Genomic DNA, 22886 nt, shown 5'->3' on the forward strand with positions numbered 1-22886 from the left:
CGATAAAGTCATGGGAAAATGATCTAAATACAAGTTCCAGGTCAAACTTGCAGGGCTGGAAACCCTACGATGGTGGTAAAAAAATACACTGTGTGGTGGTGTGTAATAACAACGCATATATAATCTGCACCATCCTTAAAGTTTGGTATTAAAACAGTAAATGCTGGAAATACTCAGTTGGCCAGCCAGCATTCTTTACTAAGAGAAAGTTAATATTCCACAGCACCAGCTAACAATTGTGTAAATTCTGGGTTACAAATTCCAGCCAAGCGACTAATGTTAAAGGACGGAGTGACGTGGGGGAAATTTCACTCCGCGATCTTACTTTAAATTAGTTGCCTGTGTGAAAATTTACAAAGATCACTGGGATACATTCAGAACACATCTAGTCCCCGGCAATTGTTGCATCCAATGGATTTGAGGTCAGAGGGGAATGTGATTAATTTAGCAATTGGGGATAAGTCTTAAGGATTTAATTGGATTGTATCCAACAGAATTAGTTTGTTCTGACAATTCCCTTTGGTGCCTCCATGTCTCGATGACAAAACGGACAAAGGAATTGTACCCAACTTCCATGTTACAAACAATTTGAAAGCAAAAAAAAGTCACTTAATTCATATCCTGCAGTCAGGGAGTACATAGTATAGTCTCCATTGAGTAATGGTGAATCTGTGGAATCCATTGCCACAGACGACTGGAGGCCACAAGTCAATGGATATTTAGAAGGCAGAGTTTGACAGATTCTTGATTAGTACCGGTGTCAGAGGTTACGGGGAGAAGGGAGACAGAATGGGGTTGAGGGGGAAAGATAGATCAGCCATGATTGAATGGCGGAGAGGACTTGATGGGCCGAATGGCCCAATTCTGCTCCTAGAACTTATGGACTTATGACTTCACTTTGAAAGATGTTTAAGAAAGAACTGCAGATGCTGGAAAAATCAAAAGTAGACAAAAATGCTGGAGGGGCAGCATCTATGGAGTGAAGGAATAGGTGACATTCGGGTCTGCCTCACCCGCTGAGTTCCTCCAGCATATTTGTCTACCTTCACTTTGAAAGATAATCATTTATTGTGCAACCTCTTATTGAGGTGTATAATATCATGAGGGGGATAGAGTGAATGAATATATTTTCCCCAGGGTAAAGGAATCATGAAGCAGTGGGCATAGGTTTAAGTTTTATGAACCTGAGGGGCAACCTTTATCACACAGAGTAAGGCAGGTATATGGAACCAGTTGCCGGAGGGCGTAGTTGAGGTAGGTAAAACAACATTTAAAAGACACCTGGACAGGTACAAGGATATGGAGGTATGGTTTAGACTCCCGAATGCCAGAACGGGCTGCAGCTGTCCGCGGTGCCGGATCGGACTGCAGTCGGGCATGCACGGCGCCATCCGGCGTGCATGAAGTCGCATTTTGCCCATGAGCTAAACCGAGTTAAAATGAGTTAGACACCCCTGGTTTAGAGGGACATGGGCCAAACGCGGGCAAATGGGACTGGCTTAGATGAGGCATCTTGGTTGTCATGGACAGTTGAACCAAAGCAAAGATCCTAAAGCGGAGCAAAGATAGACCAATCCTTCGAAATGCAATGGGCTGACGTGTAGTACGCAACGGAGCGGAACGTGGGCCTTTGTTTCATCCATTTCAGTAACCCGACCCGACCCGACCCGACTCGCAGTGTAATCAACATTGCGGGGGAACAGTTTGTGTTAATAAATTATAATTTTGAAAACGAGAAGATTTTTACCAAAGAACTTATATTTTTACGAGGATGTTTCCGTAACCGGCTTCCGTCTCCGCACTAGTATCTTTGCTCCGCTACGGGATCTTTGGTGCGGAGACGGAAGCCGGTTACGGAAATGGGGCCGAAAATTACCCATGAATCTGCCCATGACCGTACTACATCTTGTTCGTCGAGTGGTCTATCTTGCTCGCTGTAGGATCTTTGGACCAAAGGGCCTGTTACCATGCTGCATGTCTCAACCACTCTTCTCACTTTGACACACCACAACAATGTGGGAGTTACAAACATTATTCATGTCACATACACAGCTGACCCAGAGGCAGGTATCTCACGCCCTATTCCATTATACAAATCCAACAGACATTTTTATTTTTTACAATTCGTGTTGTTTATTTATGCAATACAACAGATTATTAAAAATATTTTTTCAAACTGTACAAGACATGGCCAAATTACAGGTGAATAAAAAATAACTCTAAATCAAAATCAGGAAAATAATAAAACCCGATATATTTTTCAGATTTTTGTTATTTACAATTGTACACAAAATATGTTTTTAAATGTGCTGTGCGTGTGTGACAATAATATCCATCAGAAATGTATTTCCCTTCGTGAAAACTGAAAGAATTTTGATCCCCCCCCAAGAGTAACGAAGGGTTGTACGTTAACGTACTCAAGGCAAATTGTCTAACACTTAACAAAATCAAAAATTAATCTCATTATTGAACAACGATCTTTGGAATAACGAAGGCTGCCAGTTTTCCCAAAGTCAGAGAAAGGGAGAATGAATGGAGATGTTTTATTGTGATTGGGAGGAGGAAATTTGGCACTTTGAACACACGGTGCTGGAGTTACTCAGAGGGCCAGGCAACATTTCTGGGGGACATGGATAGGTGGCGTTTCCAGTCGGGACCCTTCCCCAGTCTGAAGAAGTGTCCTGAACAAAATCGTCACCTATCCATGTCCCCCAGAGATGCTGCCTGACCCGCTGAGTTACTCCAGCTTGTTGTGTTCCATGCTTTTTCTTATGTCTTTAAGTTTCACATTTATGCAGGTGCTTTTATATATGGGAGCTTTCACTATTAAATATTCATATACAAACTCCATAGACGGACATTGCTGCAAAATGACACGTTCATTTTTCCTATATTGTCACTAGAAAAATGCCCAAACATTCTTTTTGAAATGAGAATGTAACAATTGTGAGAATATTCACTCTCATGCCATGCTTCCTGACTTTGCAAAGAAGATATTAACTCAACACACGTAAATTTATTTTCTTATTATACGAAGCAAATATATTTTCAAGCCAAAATACAAATTCTGCAGGGGCTCAAATGGTGAATTAGCCGGTGGAATACAAGCTTCTAGTTAGACATGCACTTTATTTGAGCACTCCTCGTTCATTCACCAGTGGGAGAACCATTGGGAGAAAATATTGCCTGAATACAACAAGATTGGGGATGAGCCACTTCAGCAGTGAGGTGACTTGTAGATAGACACAAGATGCTGGAGTAACTCAGCGGGACAGGCAGCGTCTCTGGAGAGAAGGAACAGGTGACCTTTCGGATCGAGATTGAAGAAGGGTTTCGAACCGAAACGTCACCCATTCCTTCTCTCCAGAGATGCTGCCTGTCCCGCTGAGTTACTCCAGCTTTTTGTGTCTATCCTCGGTTTAAACCAGCATCTGCAGTTCCCTCCTGCTCGTGATGTGACTTCTGTTGGCCGATGGTGCAGTGCAGTGTCACTGTATGTCATGTTGTTACTTGCGGGCGGAGCACCAAGGCAAATTCCTTGTATGTGAATACTTGGCCAATTAACTTATTCAAACTTTAAAACTCAAAGGACACACCTTCCCACCCACCCCCAGAGAGGCAACAGGGAATGGCTTGCATCGTCTTGCAGAAGAAGCAAGTGACAAAATAAATAAATATCTGTCTATTTTACAACTTTCCAACAAAAAACCCTATTATTTTCCACGCAGTCTTTTATTTTTCACAAAGGACCCGTTTCACCTGCAGAGAGTCACTTTAAACTCGGTTGAGTTTAGTCGCAATTAAAACTCTGACGGTCTGGTCAAATGCAGTGCACACACAGAGGCCCAGTTTGTCCGGGCTCCAATCCAGGCTTGATATGGGCTGGGTGGAGATGGTGGCATTTTGAAGCAAGGTGACACTGCCAGCCACTCCCATGTCCACGTTGTCAGAGTCCATCTTAGAGCGCTCGGCTGGGTATTCACTGGAAAACACAAGGTAATGACGGTTCATACTGTAGCCAATAACATCTCTCCGCTTCCACCCGCGCACACATAGCAAATAAGTTAACTTCGGAGGTTTTACAGGAATGATCCCAGGAAGGAGGGGGTTAACACATGATGAGCGTTTGACGGCACTGGGCCTGTACTCGCTGGAGTTTAGAAGGATGAAGGGAGACTTCATTGAAACTTACAGAATAGTGAAAGGTCTGGATGGAGTGGATGTGGAGAGGATGTTTCCACTAGTGGGAGAGTCTAGGACTAGAGGTCATAGCCTCAGAATAAAAGGACGTTCATTTAGGAAGGAGATGAGGAGGAATTTCTTTAGTCAGCGGGTGGTGAATCGGTGGAATTCTTTGCCACAGACGGCTGTGGAGGCCAAGTCAGTGGATATTTTTAGGTCAGAGATAGATAGATTCTTGATTAGTACGGGTGTCAGAGGTTATGGGGAGAAGGCAGGAGAATGGGGTTAGGAGGGAGAGGTAGATCAGCCGTGATTGAATGGCGGGGTAGACTTGATGGGCCGAATGGCCTAATTCTGCTCCTATCATTTATGAACTTCACTAAACCTAGTTGTTGTCATATCTTAATAATAATCGTAATAAATTTTATTTTTGGGTGCCTTTCAGAAATCTCAAGGACACTTTACAGAGATTAACAGGAGTAAAAAACATATAATCAGAATAAAATAAATAATAAAGACATCACAGAAACACAAATTAAAAACAGAATTCAGTCCAAAAACAAAAAATCAAAAACACAATGTGAAGATTGTGATATCTCTGCATAAATCTGAACTGACATAGAGTTATTATAAAAGCCAATGCAGCCTGGAGTTTTTTAGTTTAGTTTAGTTTAGTTTAGAGAAACAGCACGGAAACAGGCCCTTCGGCCCACCGAGTCCGCGCTGACCATTAATCCCCGCACACTAACACTCCTACACACACTAAGGACAATTTTTACATTTACCAAGTCAATTAGCCTACAAACCTGTACGTCTTTGGAGTGTGGGAGGAAACCGAGGATCCCAGAGAAAACCCACGCAGGTCACGGGGAGAACGTACAAACTCCGTACAGACAGCACCTGTGGTCAGGATCAAAACCGGGTCTCTGGCGCTGTGAGGCAGCAATTTTACCGCTGTGTCATTGTGCTGCCCAGCTACAAACAACATGCATCAATTGCTTCTTTTATATTCCTCCCCATTTGGGAACAGAAGAGTATTAAAAAGGAGAAAACATGCAGAAATTATCTACGTTAAATCTGCATTGCAGGACAACATATCTCAGAACATGGTTTAGTTAAAGGTTGCGGGGAGAAGGCAGGAGAATGGGGTTGAGAGGGAAAAATAGATCATCCATGATCGTATGGCACGTAAGACTTGACGGGCCGAATGGCCTACTTTTCTCCTATGAAGCTAGTAGCCAGAAGAAACTGCCTCGGGTTTAGCTAAAAAATGTAGTTCTATAGTCAATAGTCACATTTATTTGTCACATACACCCAAAGGTGCAGTGAAATGAATTTGCCAGCAGCGGTACAATCAAAAAAGATCACACAATACACAATAAGATTTAACACAAACATTCTTCACTGTGGTGGAATGCAACAAGGTTTAGCCAGTCCTCCTCCTTGTTCACCCGTGGTCGGGGCCACGAACCATAAACCCCCCGCAGTCCCCGCTACGGACGGCCGGATGTACAGGCCCTCTCGTCGGGATGGTCGAATACGCTCCGCGGCTTGGAGGTCCCGAGTCGGCACTTTCACCCCACACTTTCACCACCCAACCATTAGCTGCCAGAGTTAGAGGCAAGGTTTTGAAGTCAGTCAGTTGTGTGTGGGTGCAGGAGGTAGCACCAAAGCAATCGTCGATGTAGCAGAGGTAGAGGTCGGGGATGAGGCCCTGGTACGCCTCGAACAAGGATTGTTCAACGTTCCCGACAAAGAGGCAGGCGTAGCTGGGGCCCATGCGCATGCCCATAGCTACGCCTTGTATTTGGAGGAAATGGGAGGAGTCAAACGAGAAGTTATTGAGGGTAAGTACCAGGTGGAGGTGTGTGGGTGCAGGGGGTAGCACCAAAGCAGTCGTCGATGTAGCGGAGGTAGAGGTCGGGGATGGGGCCCTGGTACGCCTCGAACAAGGATTGTTCGACGTACCCGACAAAGAGGTGTGGGTGCAGGAGGTAGCATCAGTCTGAAGAAGGGTTTTGGCCCGAAACGTTGCCTATTTCATTCACTCCATAGATGCTGCTGCACCCGCTGAGTTTCTCCAGCACCATTAACCGCCAGAAGCAAGCGGAAGGCAGGTGCTTCACGTACGTTCAAGCCAGTCTGCCGTGTTTACTAGTGGGAGGAGGGTTACTCACTATTTCCACAGGTACAGGTTGCCAGCCCCTCCCGCTGTCATGAAGATGTCTCTGTTCTGTGGCAAGTGGCGGGCCTGCCAGATGGTGGATTTGGATGCCTTGGGGAAAAGCAGCAGACACACAAAACACAGTGTTTATTAAAAACAGGACCGACAGAAGCCAGCGCCACCTGTCCCACCGACTGACTGACAACTAGAGAAGTGGCTCACCTACATCCCTCCGAGTGGTCATTAAAACCAACCTCCCTTCCATTGACTCCATCTAGTCCTCAGCAAGGCCAGCAGCATAATCAAGGAGCAGTCTCATCCCGGTCACCCCTTCTTCTCCCCTCTCCCATCAGGCAAGAGGTACAGAAGTGTGAAAACGCACACCTCCAGATTCAGCGTTTAAGAAGGAACTGCAGATGCTGGAAAATCGAAGGTAGAGAAAAATGCTGGAGAAACTCAGCGGGTGAGGCAGCATCTATGGAGCAAAGGAAATAGGCATAGATGCTGCCTCCCCAGCTGAGTTTCTCCAGCATTTTTGTCTACCTCCAGATTCAGGGACAGTTTCTTCCCAGCTGCTATCAGGCAACTGAACCATCCTACCACCGACTTGAGTGCGGTCCTGACCTCTCATCTACCTCATTGGAGACCCTTGGACTATCTTTGATCGGACTTTACTGGGTCTTGCACTAAACGTTATTCCTTTATCATGTATCTGTACATTGTGGATGACTCGATTGTAATCATGTATAGTATTTCCGCTGAATGGTTAGCGCGCAACAAAAGCTTTCCACTGTACCTCAATACACGTGACAATAAACCAAAACCACTTTCAAAATTCTATATGTTTAATTAAAATAATGACAGACATATGGTTCTTTTCATGATGTCAGTGCACTATTAAGCTAAAAGGATAGTTTGGAATAGTTGGCTTTGTTGTGCAGCAAGAATTATAGGAACCACTTTGAGCATAACGAGTGGTGTGCTCATTGTGTGCAAGAAGGAACTGCAGATGCTGGTTTAAACCGAAGGTAAACACAAAAAGCTGGAGTAACTCAGCGGGACAGGCAACATCTCTGGAGAGAAGGAACAGGTGACATCGGGTCCAGACCCTTCTGCAGACAGAAGAAGGACCTCAACACAAAACATTGGCTTTGGTAAAATTGTAAATTGTCCCTAGTGAGTGTAGGACAGTGTTAATGTGCGGGAATCGCTGGTCGGCGCTGACTCGATGGGCCGAAGGGCCTGTTTTCGTGCTGTATCTCTAAACTAAACTAAATTTGACGCACACCCACAGCCCAATATTTTCTTCAGAACTTACATGAAAGACTATTGAGGGAATGCCTTGAGCCTTCGTTAATTGAAGCTCGCCCTACACCCGAGATTGTATATTGTTGGGCAGTCATGAATTAACTGGATGGTCGACAATATTAAGTGGCCATCCGATACATGGTTCAGGCATGAGTTTAAGTGACTGTACTACAAAATAATGGTCCTGTGGAGAGCAGATTCCCCTCTGGAGGCTGCCAGCAAGCTACTGAAGCTGTTACACCACGCACCATAGCAACCTCTGTGCTAGGGTAAGTTTGGTTTAAAGATACAGCAAGGCCCACCAAGATCTATGGACACAACGTGTTTGAGTAACTCAGCGGGTCAGGCAGCATCTCTGGAGAGAAAGGATGGGTGATGTTTCAGGTCTGAACCATTCTTCAGGCTGAAGGGTCCTGAAGGGAAACGTCACCCATCCCTTTCCTCTAGAGAAATTGCCATGGTTACTCCAGCACTTTTTGTCTATGTTCGGCATATACCAGCATCGGCAGTTCCTTTCCACACACCAGCTCTCTGTTCTCCCACTTTCTCCTCCACTCATCACACAATAGGGGCAATTGAGAGGCCAATTAACCCGCAAACCTGCAAGTCTTTGGGACGTGGGAGGAAACCGGAGCTCCCGGAGAAAACGCACATGCAGTCAAAGGGAGAACGTGCAAACTCCACACAGACAGCACCCGAGGCCAGGATCGTCGAACCCGGTGCTCTGAGACTGCGGTTCTACCCGCTGCGCCACCGAGCCACCACGAAGGAGTCACATTTTAACCAAGATAGAAGACGTCACTGACCTTTTCACTGACGGAGGCAAAGCCCTTGGTCGGGTGTTGGGTCCTCATGTCAAACACGTGGAACTTGCCCTCTAATGAAGTGGCCACCAGCTTATTCATGGTGATATCTTTCCTGTCAAACTCAACGCAACAAACCTGCAAAAGCAAGTAATTCCACTGGCTGAAACCTGTTCAATACCCAAGTATAGTTTAAACAAAATTTTTTTTAAATTAATTTAAGCAGAGGCAACTTAAAACGGAGCAACTAAACCCTTCCCTTGATTAAAGTCTAGATTCACTATAAATACCAAACCATGTTTGTGGACAGAACAGGGTTGACGAGGTTAATGCCCAAATTATGAAATCTCTTTTCTCCACTGTGCTGGTTGTAATAGACAATAGGTGCAGGAGTAGGCCATTCGGCCCTTCGAGCCAGCACCGTAATGCTGAGGTTTTCTAGCACTTCTTACAATTGTTAACGGGTTCTCCCAGCCAAGAGTTTCAACTGAAGTTCAATGGTTCAATGGCACTTTATTTGTCACAAGTATCGAGGTACAGTGAAAGGTAAAGTTGCTCTAAAAACAAAGAAAGACACAGAGTGCTGGAGTAACTCAGCTGGTCAGGCAGCATCTGTGGAGAACATGGATAGGTGACGTTTCACAGAGTGCTGGAGTAACTCAGCGGGTCAGGCAGCATCTGTGGAGAACATGGATAGGTGACGTTTCACAGAGTGCTGGAGTAACTCAGCGGGTCAGGCAGCATCTGTGGACCACATGGATAGGTGGCGTTTCACAGAGTGCTGGAGTAACTCAGCGGGTCAGGCAGCATCTGTGGGGAACATGGATAGGTGACGTTTCACAGAGTGCTGGAGTAACTCAGCGGGTCAGGCAGCATCTGTGGAGAACATGGATAGGTGACGTTTCACAGAGTGCTGGAGTAACTCAGCGGGTCAGGCAGCATCTGTGGAGAACATGGATAGGTGACGTTTCACAGAGTGCTGGAGTAACTCAGCGGGTCAGGCAGCATCTGTGGAGAACATGGATAGGTGACGTTTCACAGAGTGCTGGAGTAACTCAGCGGGTCAGGCAGCATCTGTGGGAACATGGATAGGTGACGTTTGCAAAGTAAAGAGAGAAACTTTCTTGACACTATTGACACAGTTTGCAAAGTACACAAGTTTGAAATGTCACCCAGAGCTTGCCAGTTGCTTTAGTGGGTCGCTGCAAGTAACAGGAATGGAAGTCAAGGTTTCTGTACTTCCCTAGAGTTCTGTACCTAGTGAATCGTAAGTCTGGCTTACAGTGGTAATCATGTATTGTCTTTCCGCTGACTGGAGAGAATGCCACAAAAGCTTTTCACTCGACCTTTGTACACGTTGAAAGAGCTAATAGTCAAATCTAAAATGGAGTCGTTCTTCTACAAAAGCATGGACTAGTAGAACAAAAGAATGGCTCAGTGCCAAGTCTGAATGACTTTGTAAATTATATGGAACACAATATAGAGGACAGGTTGTCTGTTCCATAAAGACATTAAGATGGCAGCCTGCAGTAATAACACGTGCTTCATTCAAGGCCATGAAGAAGCCAAGATTTGGAAATAAAATTGCTGACGCTCCAGAGATAAGTAATAACTTGTTATTGGATGAGCTTGATTTGGACCCAGCTTTCCTATATTGTGAAAGGCTGCAGGATCTTTCAGTCGTGCCATATTCAGACTTGGTAGGAGTGTTTTACTGATAAGAAAAATGTATAATTGTGCTAACTCTCCTTTGTTCTGTGAGTGGGAGTCCGTGAAGCACTGAGCAACGTTTGTGCTCATTGTAGATTTTTGCCACTCCCATCTGATGAATCAATGAAAGATTGCCACGGTTTACCGTTAACGTTTGTTGCTATCTGCTTTTTAAGAAACGAACTTTGACACACGTGACGATAAACTAAACTGGTCAAAAAACAGAGGAATTGACATTGAGTCAGGAAAAGAAATGGGAGATGAAGATATTGAATGGACAGAGATAAAATACCCAACAGATTACTTGTAAAATAAAGCAGGAAGACACCCAACCACATCCTCCTACTCAAGTGTCTGATAGGATGCATGCAGACAGCCATGTTGCCTCTATTCCCCACTGCACAAGGATGGGAATTTTGGAGTTGACACTGATTTGAAATGACAATTGTTCCTTACCCCGTTCCTGATGTTTTTTTCCCACCGGAGTGACATAGTTCTGAGGTCAAACAGCTTGATGTCCCCGTTGTCGTAGCCAGCGCACACACACCGCTCCTGTTGATTGTAGGCATGGCCTGGCCGAGAGGGCAAAACACAATTTGAGAGAGTTAAAACAAAATAGACCAATCCAACTTGTACACATTCTAACTGTCTATCGTCTATGGGAGTTGGCAGGCCAAACTATTTTATAAAATCAGATCGTGGAGGAAACACTGTATACAAGGCAAACAACAAACGCCGTTGGTCAGATGGGCCGCGGAGGGTGTCGGAGGTCAGTTTAGGATGAGCCACTGAGAGGGACTTGGCGTGGGAGGGCTGCCGTGAATAAAGAGGGGCCAGGCGTGCGGGGGATCACTGAGAACAAAGAGTGACCATTAAACACTATGTAACTTTGTGGTTGCTCTTTATGTGGAAACTCTTTGCATACGTTTATATGGTACATGTGATAATAAAATATCAATCGTCACATACTCACAGCTTGAGCAGTTTCACTGGTGAGTTATGGATCCCAGGCCCCACCACTGTACAATTCCCCCTCCTTGCCCATGAAACTCTGTGAAGCCTGACCCCAATACCCCAGCCATCCGCCCTGGGCGTTATACGTACACACGGCATTGCCTTTTGCAAAGCTGGTGCCTGTGAACTGAAGCCCTCTGCTGCTTTGTTACCAGGCGTTACCAGGAGATCAACCCACCCGTTTGCCAGCAGATCAGACAAGGTGGTGAAGGTGGTGAAATCTGGTGGGAGAAGCATGGGCAGAGAATGGTTATGGGCTCTGAAGGACAACAGTGGGCAAAGAAAAGCAGGGAAAGAGTTCAGAGTAAGGAGGGCAGACGATTATTAGGCGGTGAGGAGATCAGAGTTGTGGAGTGGATAAAATAACATATAGAAAAACACACACTAACTTTTACTATGAACTATCTATGAGTGCACCAAGGACTTGAGGATTTTTTGCACTCGTATTGGGATAATTCATTTATTGAATGTTTATTATATATTATCTGTGGACATTGTGTTTACAGGCCTGTTAAGTTGCCGCAAGTAAAATATCAATTTTTTCTTTGTCGGCACATATGACAGTTAAACACCCTTCAATAGACAATAGGCAATAGGTGCAGGAGTAGGTCATTCGGCCCTTCAAGCCAGCACCACCATCCACTGTGATCATGGCTGCTCACAGTGAATTCACTCTTGATATTTATCTCAGCCCATTATCTAATACATGCTTACACTGGCTATCTAATAAATGTGTACAGTGCCTGGTGACACTGGTGTTCGGCAAGTTTACAGTATTATCATGGTATTATTCCATGATTGCAGATGCATGGAATACCTTGCATTCCAAGGTATTGGAAAACCTTGGAAACGACAGGCGGAGAAAGTGCTTTGTCTTGTCCGCTGCTAAGATCAAGACATTCACCCATTAATTTAAATGGATTAAAATGGAAACGGCCGTGACATCAACAGTGCCTCAATTACTTGTTCATTTCTGCTCGTACATTTTTTTGATCTGAAAGAGGAAAACTGGCCCAAAAAATTGAATTTGAGAAGAAAAACACTTTGAAACAGTTTTGGGATTTGTTCGCACATGAGATTAGATTAAAAAGCCTGCACTTCATTTACACATAAAACAGTCTGATGTAACTAATATTCTTTTTTATCCATGGGTTTTCATTTTCCAAAGCCCAACAAACACAACAGATGCTTCTAAACATCAGACAGTGAAACTCTGAAAATGAAGTCAACATGATAAAGTTAATAAATCTTATGGGCCTGTCCCACTTAGCCAATATTTTGAGCGACTACAGGCAACTGCCGCAAACATTTTCGGCGACAGTGGCGACAAATGTTGTTGTCGTAGGTGTTGTTGTAGTTTGTCGTAGGTAGTCGTAGGCGCAGTCGTAAGTTTTCGCCAGGTGTCGTAGGTGAATTCCATTAAAACTAGTCCCTGGCCGTTGCCTAAACAGTCACCTAAGTGGGACAGGCCCTTTAAAGGATTCAAATACTCAAATATATTCAAATGGAGGCCAAGTCAATGGAAAATTTTAAAGCAGAGATGGATAGATTCTTGATTAGTATGGGTGTCGGAGGTTATGCTGAGAACAAGAGGATTTCCTCTTTATAACAAGAGGATTTCAGTATAGGAGTAAAGGGGTTCTTCTGCGGTTGTATCGGGCTCTGGTGAGACCAAATCTGGAGTATTGTGTACAGTTTTGGTCTCCTAATTTGAGAAAGGACATCCTTGTGATTGAGGCAGTGCAGCGTAGGTTCACGAGATTGATCCCTGAGATGGCGGGACTGTCATATGATGAAAGATTGAAAAGACTTGACTTGTATTCACTGGAGTTCAGAAGGATGAGGGGGTTTCTTATAGATACATATAAAATTATAAATTGAAATCACTAGAAAATATCAAGCTATGTTTAATGCAAATTACAGCCCCCTATTTAAGAAATTAAACGCTCTAATTAAATTTTGGAAAACGCTTCCGATGTCTTTAATAGGTCGAATAAATGCTATAAAAATGATCTTTCTACCACAAATTCTATATCTATTCCAGTCAATTCCAATATACCTACCAAAAAAGTTTTTTCTTAAACTGGACTCAGATATTACAAATTTTATATGGGACTATAAATCCCATAGAATACAAAGAACACACTGAGTAAACCTAAAGAATTTGGTGGATTAGCACTTCCTAATTTTTTGTATTATTATTGGGCAGTAAATATCAAAAATGTGATTCACCTGTTGGACAACTCTGCCCAGCAGGTGGATTGGATAGTAATGGAGAGAGAGGACTGCTCCCCTTTTAATATAGGAGCGATCCTCCTCTCACCAACGAACCTGAATAACACAAAATACAATAAAAATCCAATTATACATAGTACAATTAGAATTTGGAAACAAATAAAACTTACCCTAAAATTAAGAAATCTATCGCTTCTTTCTCCAATAATTAATAACCCGTCGTTTAAACCTTCTATTATAGATAAATCATTTACACAATGGGAAAGAATAGGAATTAAAACGTTTGGAGACATGTATGAAACTGGAAAATTATTATTTCAACAACTACAACTAAAATACAATTTGAGAAATAATCACTATTTCAAATATTTTCAAATATGTGACTATTTGAAAAAATATACACAAGAATATCATAACTTGTCTCCAGACCTATTGGACGAAGCAATGAATACAAAGGCCGAATCACCTAATTTAATATCATACTTGTATAACATCATTCTAAATATAGAAATACCATCATCCGATGGAATTAGAAGAGACTGGGAACAAGAACTAGCTATAAAAATTTCGAAAGAGAGGTGGGATAAACATTTGCTATATGTGCATAAATGCTCGATTAACGTAAGACATACTCTAATTCAATTTAAAACCTTACATAGACTATATTACTCAAAAACTAAAATAAGTAAACTTTTTCCTAATGTCTCCCCTATCTGTGATAAATGTCTATCCCAAGAAGTTACTATAGCGCATTCATTTGTTTTCTGTATAAAAATCCAAAAATTTTGGAATGAAATTTTTGAAATTTTCACAAAATTATTTAAAATAAAATTGATACCAAATGCAGAATTTATTATTTTTGGAACAATGGAAGGCAGCCCTGAACTAACTGCGTTTCAAAAGAACCTATTTAATCACGGTTTAATAACGTATAAAAAACGTATACTTAAATTCTGGAAAAACGCCCCAATACCAACTATAAATATGTGGATTTCAAATATGTTCGAAACATTACACCTGGAAGATATGAGACTCCTTCTAGCAGGCAAATCAGACCACTTCCAAAAGATTTGGTCTGCATTTATCGACTTACTACAAGTATAAGGTGCAACAGAACTCTGAAAAGAAACGGTTTCAGGACCTGGTGAGGGGGGAGGAAAAATCCGAAGTTGGTATATCCCTTTCAGATCTGTTTTCTACTTTGAACATAGCTTCTGTTTCTTTTTCTCTTTTTTCTTTTCTACGGCTTACTTCTTAACTTTTGTTTCTAACTCTTCGCGCCTATGATCACTTTTTCACACACTCACTATCCTATCCCTTTCTTTCTTTTTAAAGCTTAAAAAATGAAGTGGTACAAGAAATGTATTATATTATCTTTGGCTTATATTATTGTAATGTACACTTCTTCTAATAAAAAAAATAAAAAAATAAATAAATAAAATAAAATAAAATTATAAAAGGACTGGACAAGCTAGATGCAGGAAAAATGTTCCCAATGTTGGGCGAGTCCAGAACCAGGGGCCACAGTCTTAGAATAAAGGGGAGGCCATTTAAAACTGAAGTGAGAAAACTTTTTCACCCAGAGAGTTGTGAATTTGTGGAATTCCCTGCCACAGAGGGCAGTGGAGGCCAAATCACTGGATGGATTTAAGAGAGAGTTAGATAGAGCTCTAGGGCTTAGTGAAATCAAGGGATATGGGGAGAAGGCAGGCACGGGTTATTGACTGGGGATGATCAGCCATGATCACAATGAATGGCGGTGCTGGCTTGAAGGGCCAAATGGCCTCCTCCTGCACCTATTTTCTATGTTTCTAAGACAGGAGAATGGGGTTAGGAGTGAGAGATAGATCAGCCATGATTGAATGGCGGAGTAGACTTAATGGGCCGAATGGCCTAATTCTGCTCCTATTACATGACCTTATGACCCCCTCATCCTTCTGCGCTCCAAGGAATAAAGTCCTAGCCTGGTGCTGTGACTAGTGCTGCAAGTTCTTCAATATTCCTTCACTCCAAATGTCCTCTTCGTCACCCAATGAAGACGCTGATTTTTACAGGATCTTCAATATAAAGATGTAGACAAAACCTACCAAAGGCCACAGTCCAACAATCCCGCTGGTTATCTCCACCTGCAGATTGCATGTTTGCCACGGGAGTGTCCTTCTGTCTGGGGTCCCATACTTTTACCATTCCTTTCAAAAACACAAGAAAATGATCAATGTGATTGAATTAGCATCAGGGACTAATATCACACAGACAATCTTACCTACAGAGAATCACAAGCATTTAAACATGATTCACCATCTTTAAAAATACCCAATGACTTGGCCAAGTTATTGTGTGTTTTTAAAGTGAAGGTAGACAGGTTGTTGGTAGACACAACTGCTGGAGAAACTCAGCGGGTGAGGCAGCATCTATGGAGAGAAGGATCTCTTTACCAGAGACCATTCTCTCCGTAAACCCATGGTCAATTCGTCCCTTCCCACCCAAACCACCCCCTCCCTGGGTACTTTCCATTGCAACCGCAGGAAATGCTACACTTGTTGCTTTACCTGCCCCCTCGACTCCATCCAAGGACCCGAGCAGTCTTTCCAGGTGAAGCAGAGGTTCACCTGCACCTCCTCCAACCTCATCTACTGCATCCGCTGTTCCAGGTGTCAACTTCTCTACATCGGCGAGACTCGGTGATCGTTTTGCCCAGCACCTCCGCTCAGTTCGCAATAACCAACCTGATCTCCCGGTGGCTCAGCACTTTCAACTCCCCCCCCCCCATTCCGAATCCGACCTTTCTGTCCTGGGCCTCCTCCATGGCCAGAGTGAGTCCCACTGCAAATTGGAGGAAGAGCACCTCATATTTCGCTTGGGTAGTTTGCACCTCAGCGGTATGATCATTGACTTCTCCAATTTCAGGTAGTCCTTGCTTTCTCCCTGTCCCCTCCCCTTCCCAGCTCTCCCACAAGCCTATTGTCTCCACCTCTTCCTTTCTTCCCCCCCCCCGACATCAGTCTGAAGAAGGGTCTCGACCCGAAACGTCGCCTATTCCTTCTCTCCATAGATGCTGCCTCACCCGTTGAGTATCTCCAGCATTTTTGTCTGCCTTCAATTTTTCCAGCATCTGTAGTTCCTTCGTAAACAGGTTGTTGATTAGTACGAGTGTCAGGGGTTATCGGCAGAAGGCAGGAGAATGGGGTTGGGAGGGAGAGACAGATCAGCCGTGATTGAATGGCGTAGTAGACGCGATGGCCCGAATGGCCTAATTCTGCCCCTATGAGCGTATTCACCATCTCTGCTGCCGGTGACCACTTCCGGAGCTCCTTCCCCAATTCCTAGGCCACCTACTCCATCGATACAGTTGATGATTTCCTTGTGAGCTTTCACAGAGTACACGGGCAATTCTGGAGCCTCGAGATTCCTGAATAAACAGAAATTGGAAAAGTGAAGACACAAAATTTGCAATGAACAGGCTTTGCACGAAACAGAAACTGCTTTGCGACGTGAGTGACCCAGTGAAATGGTGTCCACACTCTGGGTCATTAGGTCATAAAGAATAGGAGTAGAATTAGTCCATTCGGCCCATCAAGTCTACTCCGCCATTCAATCATGGCTGATCTATCTCTCCGTCCGAACCACATTCTCCTGCCTTCTCCTCATAACCTCTGACACCCGTACTAATCAAGAATCTATCAATCTCTGCAGTTTCAGTCATCTGTTTCAGTTTAGTTTATTGTCACGTGTACCGAGGTACAGTGGAAAGCTTTTGCTGCGTGCTATCCAGTCAATGAACAGGCTTTGTAGAAAATAAAAACTACTTTGCTGCATTGGTGACCTGGCGAAATGGTGTCCACAACTCACTCCGGGGTAGAGACAAAATGCTGGAGTAACTCAGCGGGACAGCAGCATCTCTGGAGAGAAGGAGTCTCCGGAACTCACTCCGGGGCATCTGCTGGGTCTGGATAGACTTGGGCAGGTTAAATCAGGGACATCCAGAGGTGTGACATCTGGCATTGCTGACTGCCAGTTTTCTCAGCAGTTTCATTTACAGGGCCTGTTCCGACCTGCACCGTGTGACCCAGTCACTTCACAAGACCCTGCCATCATGCTGCACGGGTGCAGGGTGATCTGAAGCTTGGCGATGCAGTCACGCCACTTAATGCAAGGGGCCGGGAATCTACCCGGCAAGTGAGGGGCCAAGTCAGCAAAATTATGCCCACCGTGTTCATTTGGCCAAAGATGTAAAAGTGAAGATTACAAAATATCAGCCAAGGGATAGACACAAAATGCTGGAATAACTCAGCGGGACAGGCAGCATCTCTGGAGAGAAGGAATGGGTGACGTTTCAGGTTTCAGACTGAAGAAGGGTCTCAACCCAAAATGTCACCTATTCCTTTTCTCCAGAGATGCTGCCTCACCAGCTGAGTTACTCCAGATTTTTGTGTCTACCTTTCGGGTCCACTTCCCTGACAACAGTCTGAAGAAGGGTCTCGACCCGAAACATCACCCATTCCTTCGCTCCATAAATATTTATTGACCTTGGTTTTAGAAATTTCAATAAAGTCTTTAGATAAGGATCCCGGCTTTCTGCCACCATTTTTGGGCTGTAAAAACTCTCAAAACTAAAAACATTTCCATAACAATCGGGCAAAATTTCAAATAGCGTGGAATATTTCTGACTGCATCTCCAAAACTGGAACACATGCAAGAAGAATAGCTTCTGTTCACTTTGAATCCTTACCAAATATTCATGTTTCCATCAAAGTTCCCCGTAGCTAGATAGCGTTGCTGTAACGAGGCAGATCCAAAGGTGCCACATTTAATAGGTTTTGATTTCTCAATCTGAAAAAAAAACATTTCCAAAGTTTATGAAAATCAGCATTAAATTCTCAATTATAGGACTTCAAAATAGATCAGAGACGCCTAACAATTCAAGAAAGAACTGCGTGTGCATCGGTAAAACTAGCAAATGTTTTCTTCCTTGGCTTCAGGCTAGCAAAGCTTGTAAAAGCTAGGAAAAGCCAGCAAATAATCCCTGCCAAGGAAGAGTCTACCAGATAATTCAGTCAAAGACCTCTTGGAATCATGAAGGGCCTGAAGAAGAGTCTCGACTCGAAACGTCACCCATTCCTTCTCTCCAGAGATGCTGCCTGTCCCGCTGAGTTACTCCAGCATTTTGTGTCTATCTTGGAATCATAACTTGTCTGAGCCATTGAGTTGAGTCAGATGGCACAGAACGTGTGCGGACGGGACGTCGGAGGACCAGAAGCTGAAGCCAAGAAGTGGAAGCCAAGATGCCGAAAGTACATCATGCCGAAAAGCCAAGATGCCGAAAGTACATCACGCGGAAAGGATATGAACCCGAACGGACTCCATGCCACAAAGACAAGACGCAGAACGGACATGACGTCGAAAAGTTGCCGAACAGACATGACGTCTCCGGGGACGGTATTTGTCCTAAACCTTGTCAGCGATTGGTCCAGACCCCCGTGACCATCACATCACTGGCCAGAGGGAGACGGGAGGGTGGGGACTAGCTTAGCTTTAATATCATGAGGGCATAGCTTTAATATCAGAGGGCAAAGTGTAAAGGAGATGTGCGGGACAAGTTTTTTTTAAAAGAGAATGATGGGGGCCTGGAACGGCCTGCCAGCAGTGGTAATGGAAGCAGATGTGATAGTTTAAGAGGCTTTTAGATAGGCAAATGGATATTCATAGAATTGAGGGATATGGATCATATGCAGGCAGATGAGATCAGTTTAACTTTGCATCACGTTCAGCACAGAAATTGTGGGATGAAGGGCCTGTTCCTGTGCTGTACTTTTATATGCTGTGTGTAACTCCTGCCCAAGTAATAGAAGCAGCAACAAAGCTGTGTGTGTTAATCAAATAAATGCTGAGCGTGATTAAAAAAATGATGCAGATATGATGGCATTTAAGAGGCTTTTAGATAGGCACATGGATACAGAGGGATATAGAAACATAGAAAGAAACATAGAAAGTAGGCTGCGAGAGTAGACCACCAGGTCCGTCGAGCCCGCACCGCCACTCGCTCATGGCTGAACACCAAACAGACACACTTACCCACAAACAGCAGACACAAGACACAGAACACAAGACACTACCCTCCCCTTTATACCGCTATCACCCCTCTCCACCCCAAGAACCTCGCGATCTCCTGGGGGAGGCAAAAAACCGGATAAAAACCCAGGTCCAATTCGGGAAAAAAATCCGGGAAATTCCTCTCCGACCCCAATCCAGGCGATCGACACTTGTCCAGGAGATCACTCAGGTCTTACTATACTAACCATACCTAGGTCCATATCCCTGCCCTCTCCCCGTAGCCCCTTATCCCCTTGGCAGCTAAAAAACCATCTATTTTAGTCTTAAATATATTTAAAGTTTCTGCTTCCACTCCTCCCTGGGGCAGTGAATTCCATAAATTAACCACCCTCTGGGTGAAGAAGTTCTTCCTCATCTCAGTTTTAAAAGAGCCCCCCCTTATTCTGCAACTATGTCCCCTAGTTCTAGGATATGGATCATGTGCAGGAAGAGCAGATTAGTTTAACTTAGCATTATGTTCATAATCTAGTGGGTGATCGATCTTTCCCGCTCAAACCCATTCTCCTGCCTTCTCCCTATAACCACTGACATACTTGCTGATCAAGAAACTCAATCTCTACCTTAAAAATATCCATTGACCTTGGCTTCCACAGCCATTTGTTGCAATGAATTCCACAGATTCACTACCCTCTGACTAAACGAAATCCCTCCTCATCTCCTTTCAAAAGGTATGTCCTTGTATACTGAGGCTATGGGCTCTGGTCCTGGACTCTCTAACCAGTGGAAACATCTTCTCCACATCCACTCTATTCAGGCCTTTCACTATTCAGTCTGTGTCAATGAGGTCCCCCTTTCCCTCTCAACCCCAGTCTGAAGAAGGGTCTCGACCCAAAACATCACCCATCCCTTCTCTCCAGAGATGCTGTCTTATCTGCTGAGTTACACCAGCACTTCAATGGATATTTATTGTCACATATGCAATTAAACACTACAGTGAAATTCATTTTGCATGTAATGCCGGCACCGCCATGTTTGCCGCCATTTTATCAAGTCCTGGCCTGGTCAAGTGTAGCCGTGGTATCCCCCACCGCTGCAGGCCGCGTCCAGTCCACGGGCTCGGCCTCTGGGAGTAGCGCCCATTCCAGCCGAGCCCCAGGCAGTTGCAGGCCCCCCTGCTGCAATTTTTCACAACCACTATCTGCAAAATGACACACTTTTGTATCATCAGCGTGACAAAAAATATCCATGGAACACTTTGTGTCTACCTTTAGTATAAACCAGCATCTGCAGTTCCCTCCTACACCATTCTCCTGCCTTCTCCCCATAGCTTTTGACGAACTTATTGATCAAGAACCTGTCCGTGTCCAGCAGGGACAACGAGGGCCGCGTGGCCGCAGGGAGCCGCCTTACAGCGCCAGAGACCCTGGTTCGATCTTGACTATGGGTGCTGTCTGTACGGAGTTTGTATGTTCTCCCCGTGACCTGTGTGGGTTTTCTCCAGGTGCTCCGGTTTCCTCCCACATTCCAAAGACGTCTACAAGCCTGCAGAATTGTCAGCAAAAGGAGATAAGAATGGTAAAGCAGGCAAGTGTGTGCTTGTGAGCCGAAGCGTCCATTTTGCGCTGTTTGTTCTATGTTCTGTGGCCCTAGTAAGTAGGACAGTGTTAGTGTACAAGGTGATCACTGGTCGGCAGGAACACGGTGGGCCGAAGAGCCTGTTACTAAACTAAAATACATTAAGAAGGGTTCGACCGAAATGTCACCCATTCCTTCTCTCCAGAGATGCTGCCTGTCCCGCCAAGTTACTCCAGAGTTTCGTGTCCATCTTCTTAAACTAAACAGTCTACTCCGCCTTTCAATCTTGGCTGATCTATCATAGACACAAAAAGCTGGAGTAACTCAGACAAGCAGCATCTCTGGAGAGAAGGAATGGGTGACATTTCGAGTCGAGACCCTTCTTCAGACTGATCTATCTCTCAACCCCATTCTCCTGCGTATAGTAATTCATTCTTGCCCTGCACAAATAAAGCATGGAATGGACTTCACCCTACCTTAGTTACCCAACCAGACGCAACTAAATATAAGGTAGCTTCCAGCAACTAAATATGGTAGCTCTTCTTCTCCAAGAACCCTTTTTTCCTTAAGTCCTCCCTCTGCCACCTCCAGTTTAAATTCCATTTGGAATATTTTTGGAGGACCAGGAAACCAAGAACCATCTCCCCACAACCTTTGACACCCTTATTACCAATCAAGAATTCGTCAATCTCCACCTTAAAAAAGCCCAATAATTTGGTCTCCACAGCCGTCTGTGGCAATGGATTGTGGAAACATCCTCTCCACATCTATCCAGACCTCGTTCATGTGCATGTTCAAGCTCATGGTGCATGCCATGTGACTTGAGGTTACAATAAATTTGAACTTGAACCTTTCACCATTCGGTGGGTTCCAGTGTCAACGAGGAACTTCTTTCATAGAAACATAGAAAATAGATGCAGGAGTAGGCCATTCGGCCCTTCGAGCCCGCACCGCCATTCAATATGATCATGGCTGATCATCCAACTCAGTATCCAGTACCAGCCTTCTCTCCATACCCCCTGATCCCTTTAGCCACAAGGGCCACATCTAACTCCCTCTTAAATATAGCCAATGGACTGGCCAGAGACTCTGTGTGAAAAATGTTTTTCTCATCTCAGTCCTAAAAGATTTCCACTTTATCCTTAAACTGTGACCCCTAGTTCTGGCCTTCCCCAACATCGGGAACAATCTTCCTGCATCTAGCCTGTCCAACCCCTAAAGAATGTTGTAAGTTCTTAAGGGGTCCCTCTCAACCCCATTCCCCTGCCTTCTCCCTACGGCCTTTGACGCCCTCATTGATCAAGACCATGTTCCATGTCCGTGTCCAGCAGTGACGCTGCGGGCCGAGCGGCCGCGGGAAGCCGCCGTCTCCATGGCAACGCGGCCTAGCCGCTGCTCACCTCCTTCAGCAGCACGGCTTCGCCCTGGCACACCTCGTACACCTGCAGCACCCCCGTGCCCCTGGCGTAGTTGCCCATGCACACGAACTTGGCGCTGCACGGGATCCATTTGCAGTCGAACAGGGTGTAGTTGAGCGACTTCTGGATGTGCGAGATGATCTGCGGCTTCTCCAGCGCCGCGCTCATGATGGCGGCCCCCTCTACCCTCCCCCTCCTTCCCCACACGGGCCACTGCGCCTGCGCCGGGTGGTCCGGCCGGCATCGCGCCTGCGCACACACTCCACCCCAACAATCTGCCGGCAGGGCGCGTGCGCACACTCACGCCCGGCCACCGTCTGCCGGCAAAGCGACTGCGCACAACCCTCCACTCGTCGAAATATTGCCGGCTTTACGCCTGCGCACAACCCTCCACCAACTGACTTCTTGCCGGCATCCACGCATGCG

The 22886-nt window shown here is 44.8% G+C and overlaps 1 protein-coding gene and 1 long non-coding RNA gene across 2 annotated transcripts; one reads left to right on the forward strand and one right to left on the reverse strand.

Moving 5' to 3' along the window:
- Positions 1–1333: 1333 nt before the first annotated feature.
- Positions 1334–11932, forward strand: LOC116976446. The gene is made up of 3 exons (XR_004412957.1): positions 1334–1370; positions 1704–1706; positions 11922–11932. It is a non-coding gene; the product is annotated as an uncharacterized LOC116976446 (long non-coding RNA).
- dnaaf10 (dynein axonemal assembly factor 10) lies at positions 3717–22666 on the reverse strand. Its single transcript, XM_033026336.1, has 8 exons — positions 22443–22666; positions 18146–18246; positions 16695–16825; positions 15504–15605; positions 10624–10739; positions 8461–8595; positions 6360–6457; positions 3717–3982 (listed from the first exon to the last, which is right to left on the reverse strand). The coding sequence occupies exons 1-8, from the start codon at positions 22626–22628 to the stop codon at positions 3775–3777; spliced, it is 1077 nt and encodes a 358-aa protein (XP_032882227.1). The 5' UTR covers positions 22629–22666; the 3' UTR covers positions 3717–3774.
- Between the last annotated feature and the right edge of the window lie 220 nt (positions 22667–22886).

The sequence above is a fragment of the Amblyraja radiata genome, chromosome 8 (assembly GCF_010909765.2).
Source record: "Amblyraja radiata isolate CabotCenter1 chromosome 8, sAmbRad1.1.pri, whole genome shotgun sequence".
NCBI lineage: Eukaryota > Metazoa > Chordata > Chondrichthyes > Rajiformes > Rajidae > Amblyraja > Amblyraja radiata.

Coding starts and splice junctions, on each gene's coding strand:
- dnaaf10 (XM_033026336.1), bottom strand. CDS start 22,628: ATGAGCGCGGCGCTGGAGAAGCCGCAGATCATCTCGCACATCCAGAAG. Junction 8,596..10,623: donor AAAAAAACATCAGGAACGGG/GTAAGGAACAAT, acceptor TTGCTTTTGCAG/GTTTGTTGCGTTGAGTTTGA. Junction 3,983..6,359: donor AACCTGTACCTGTGGAAATA/GTGAGTAACCCT, acceptor TGTGTTTTCCAG/TGAATACCCAGCCGAGCGCT.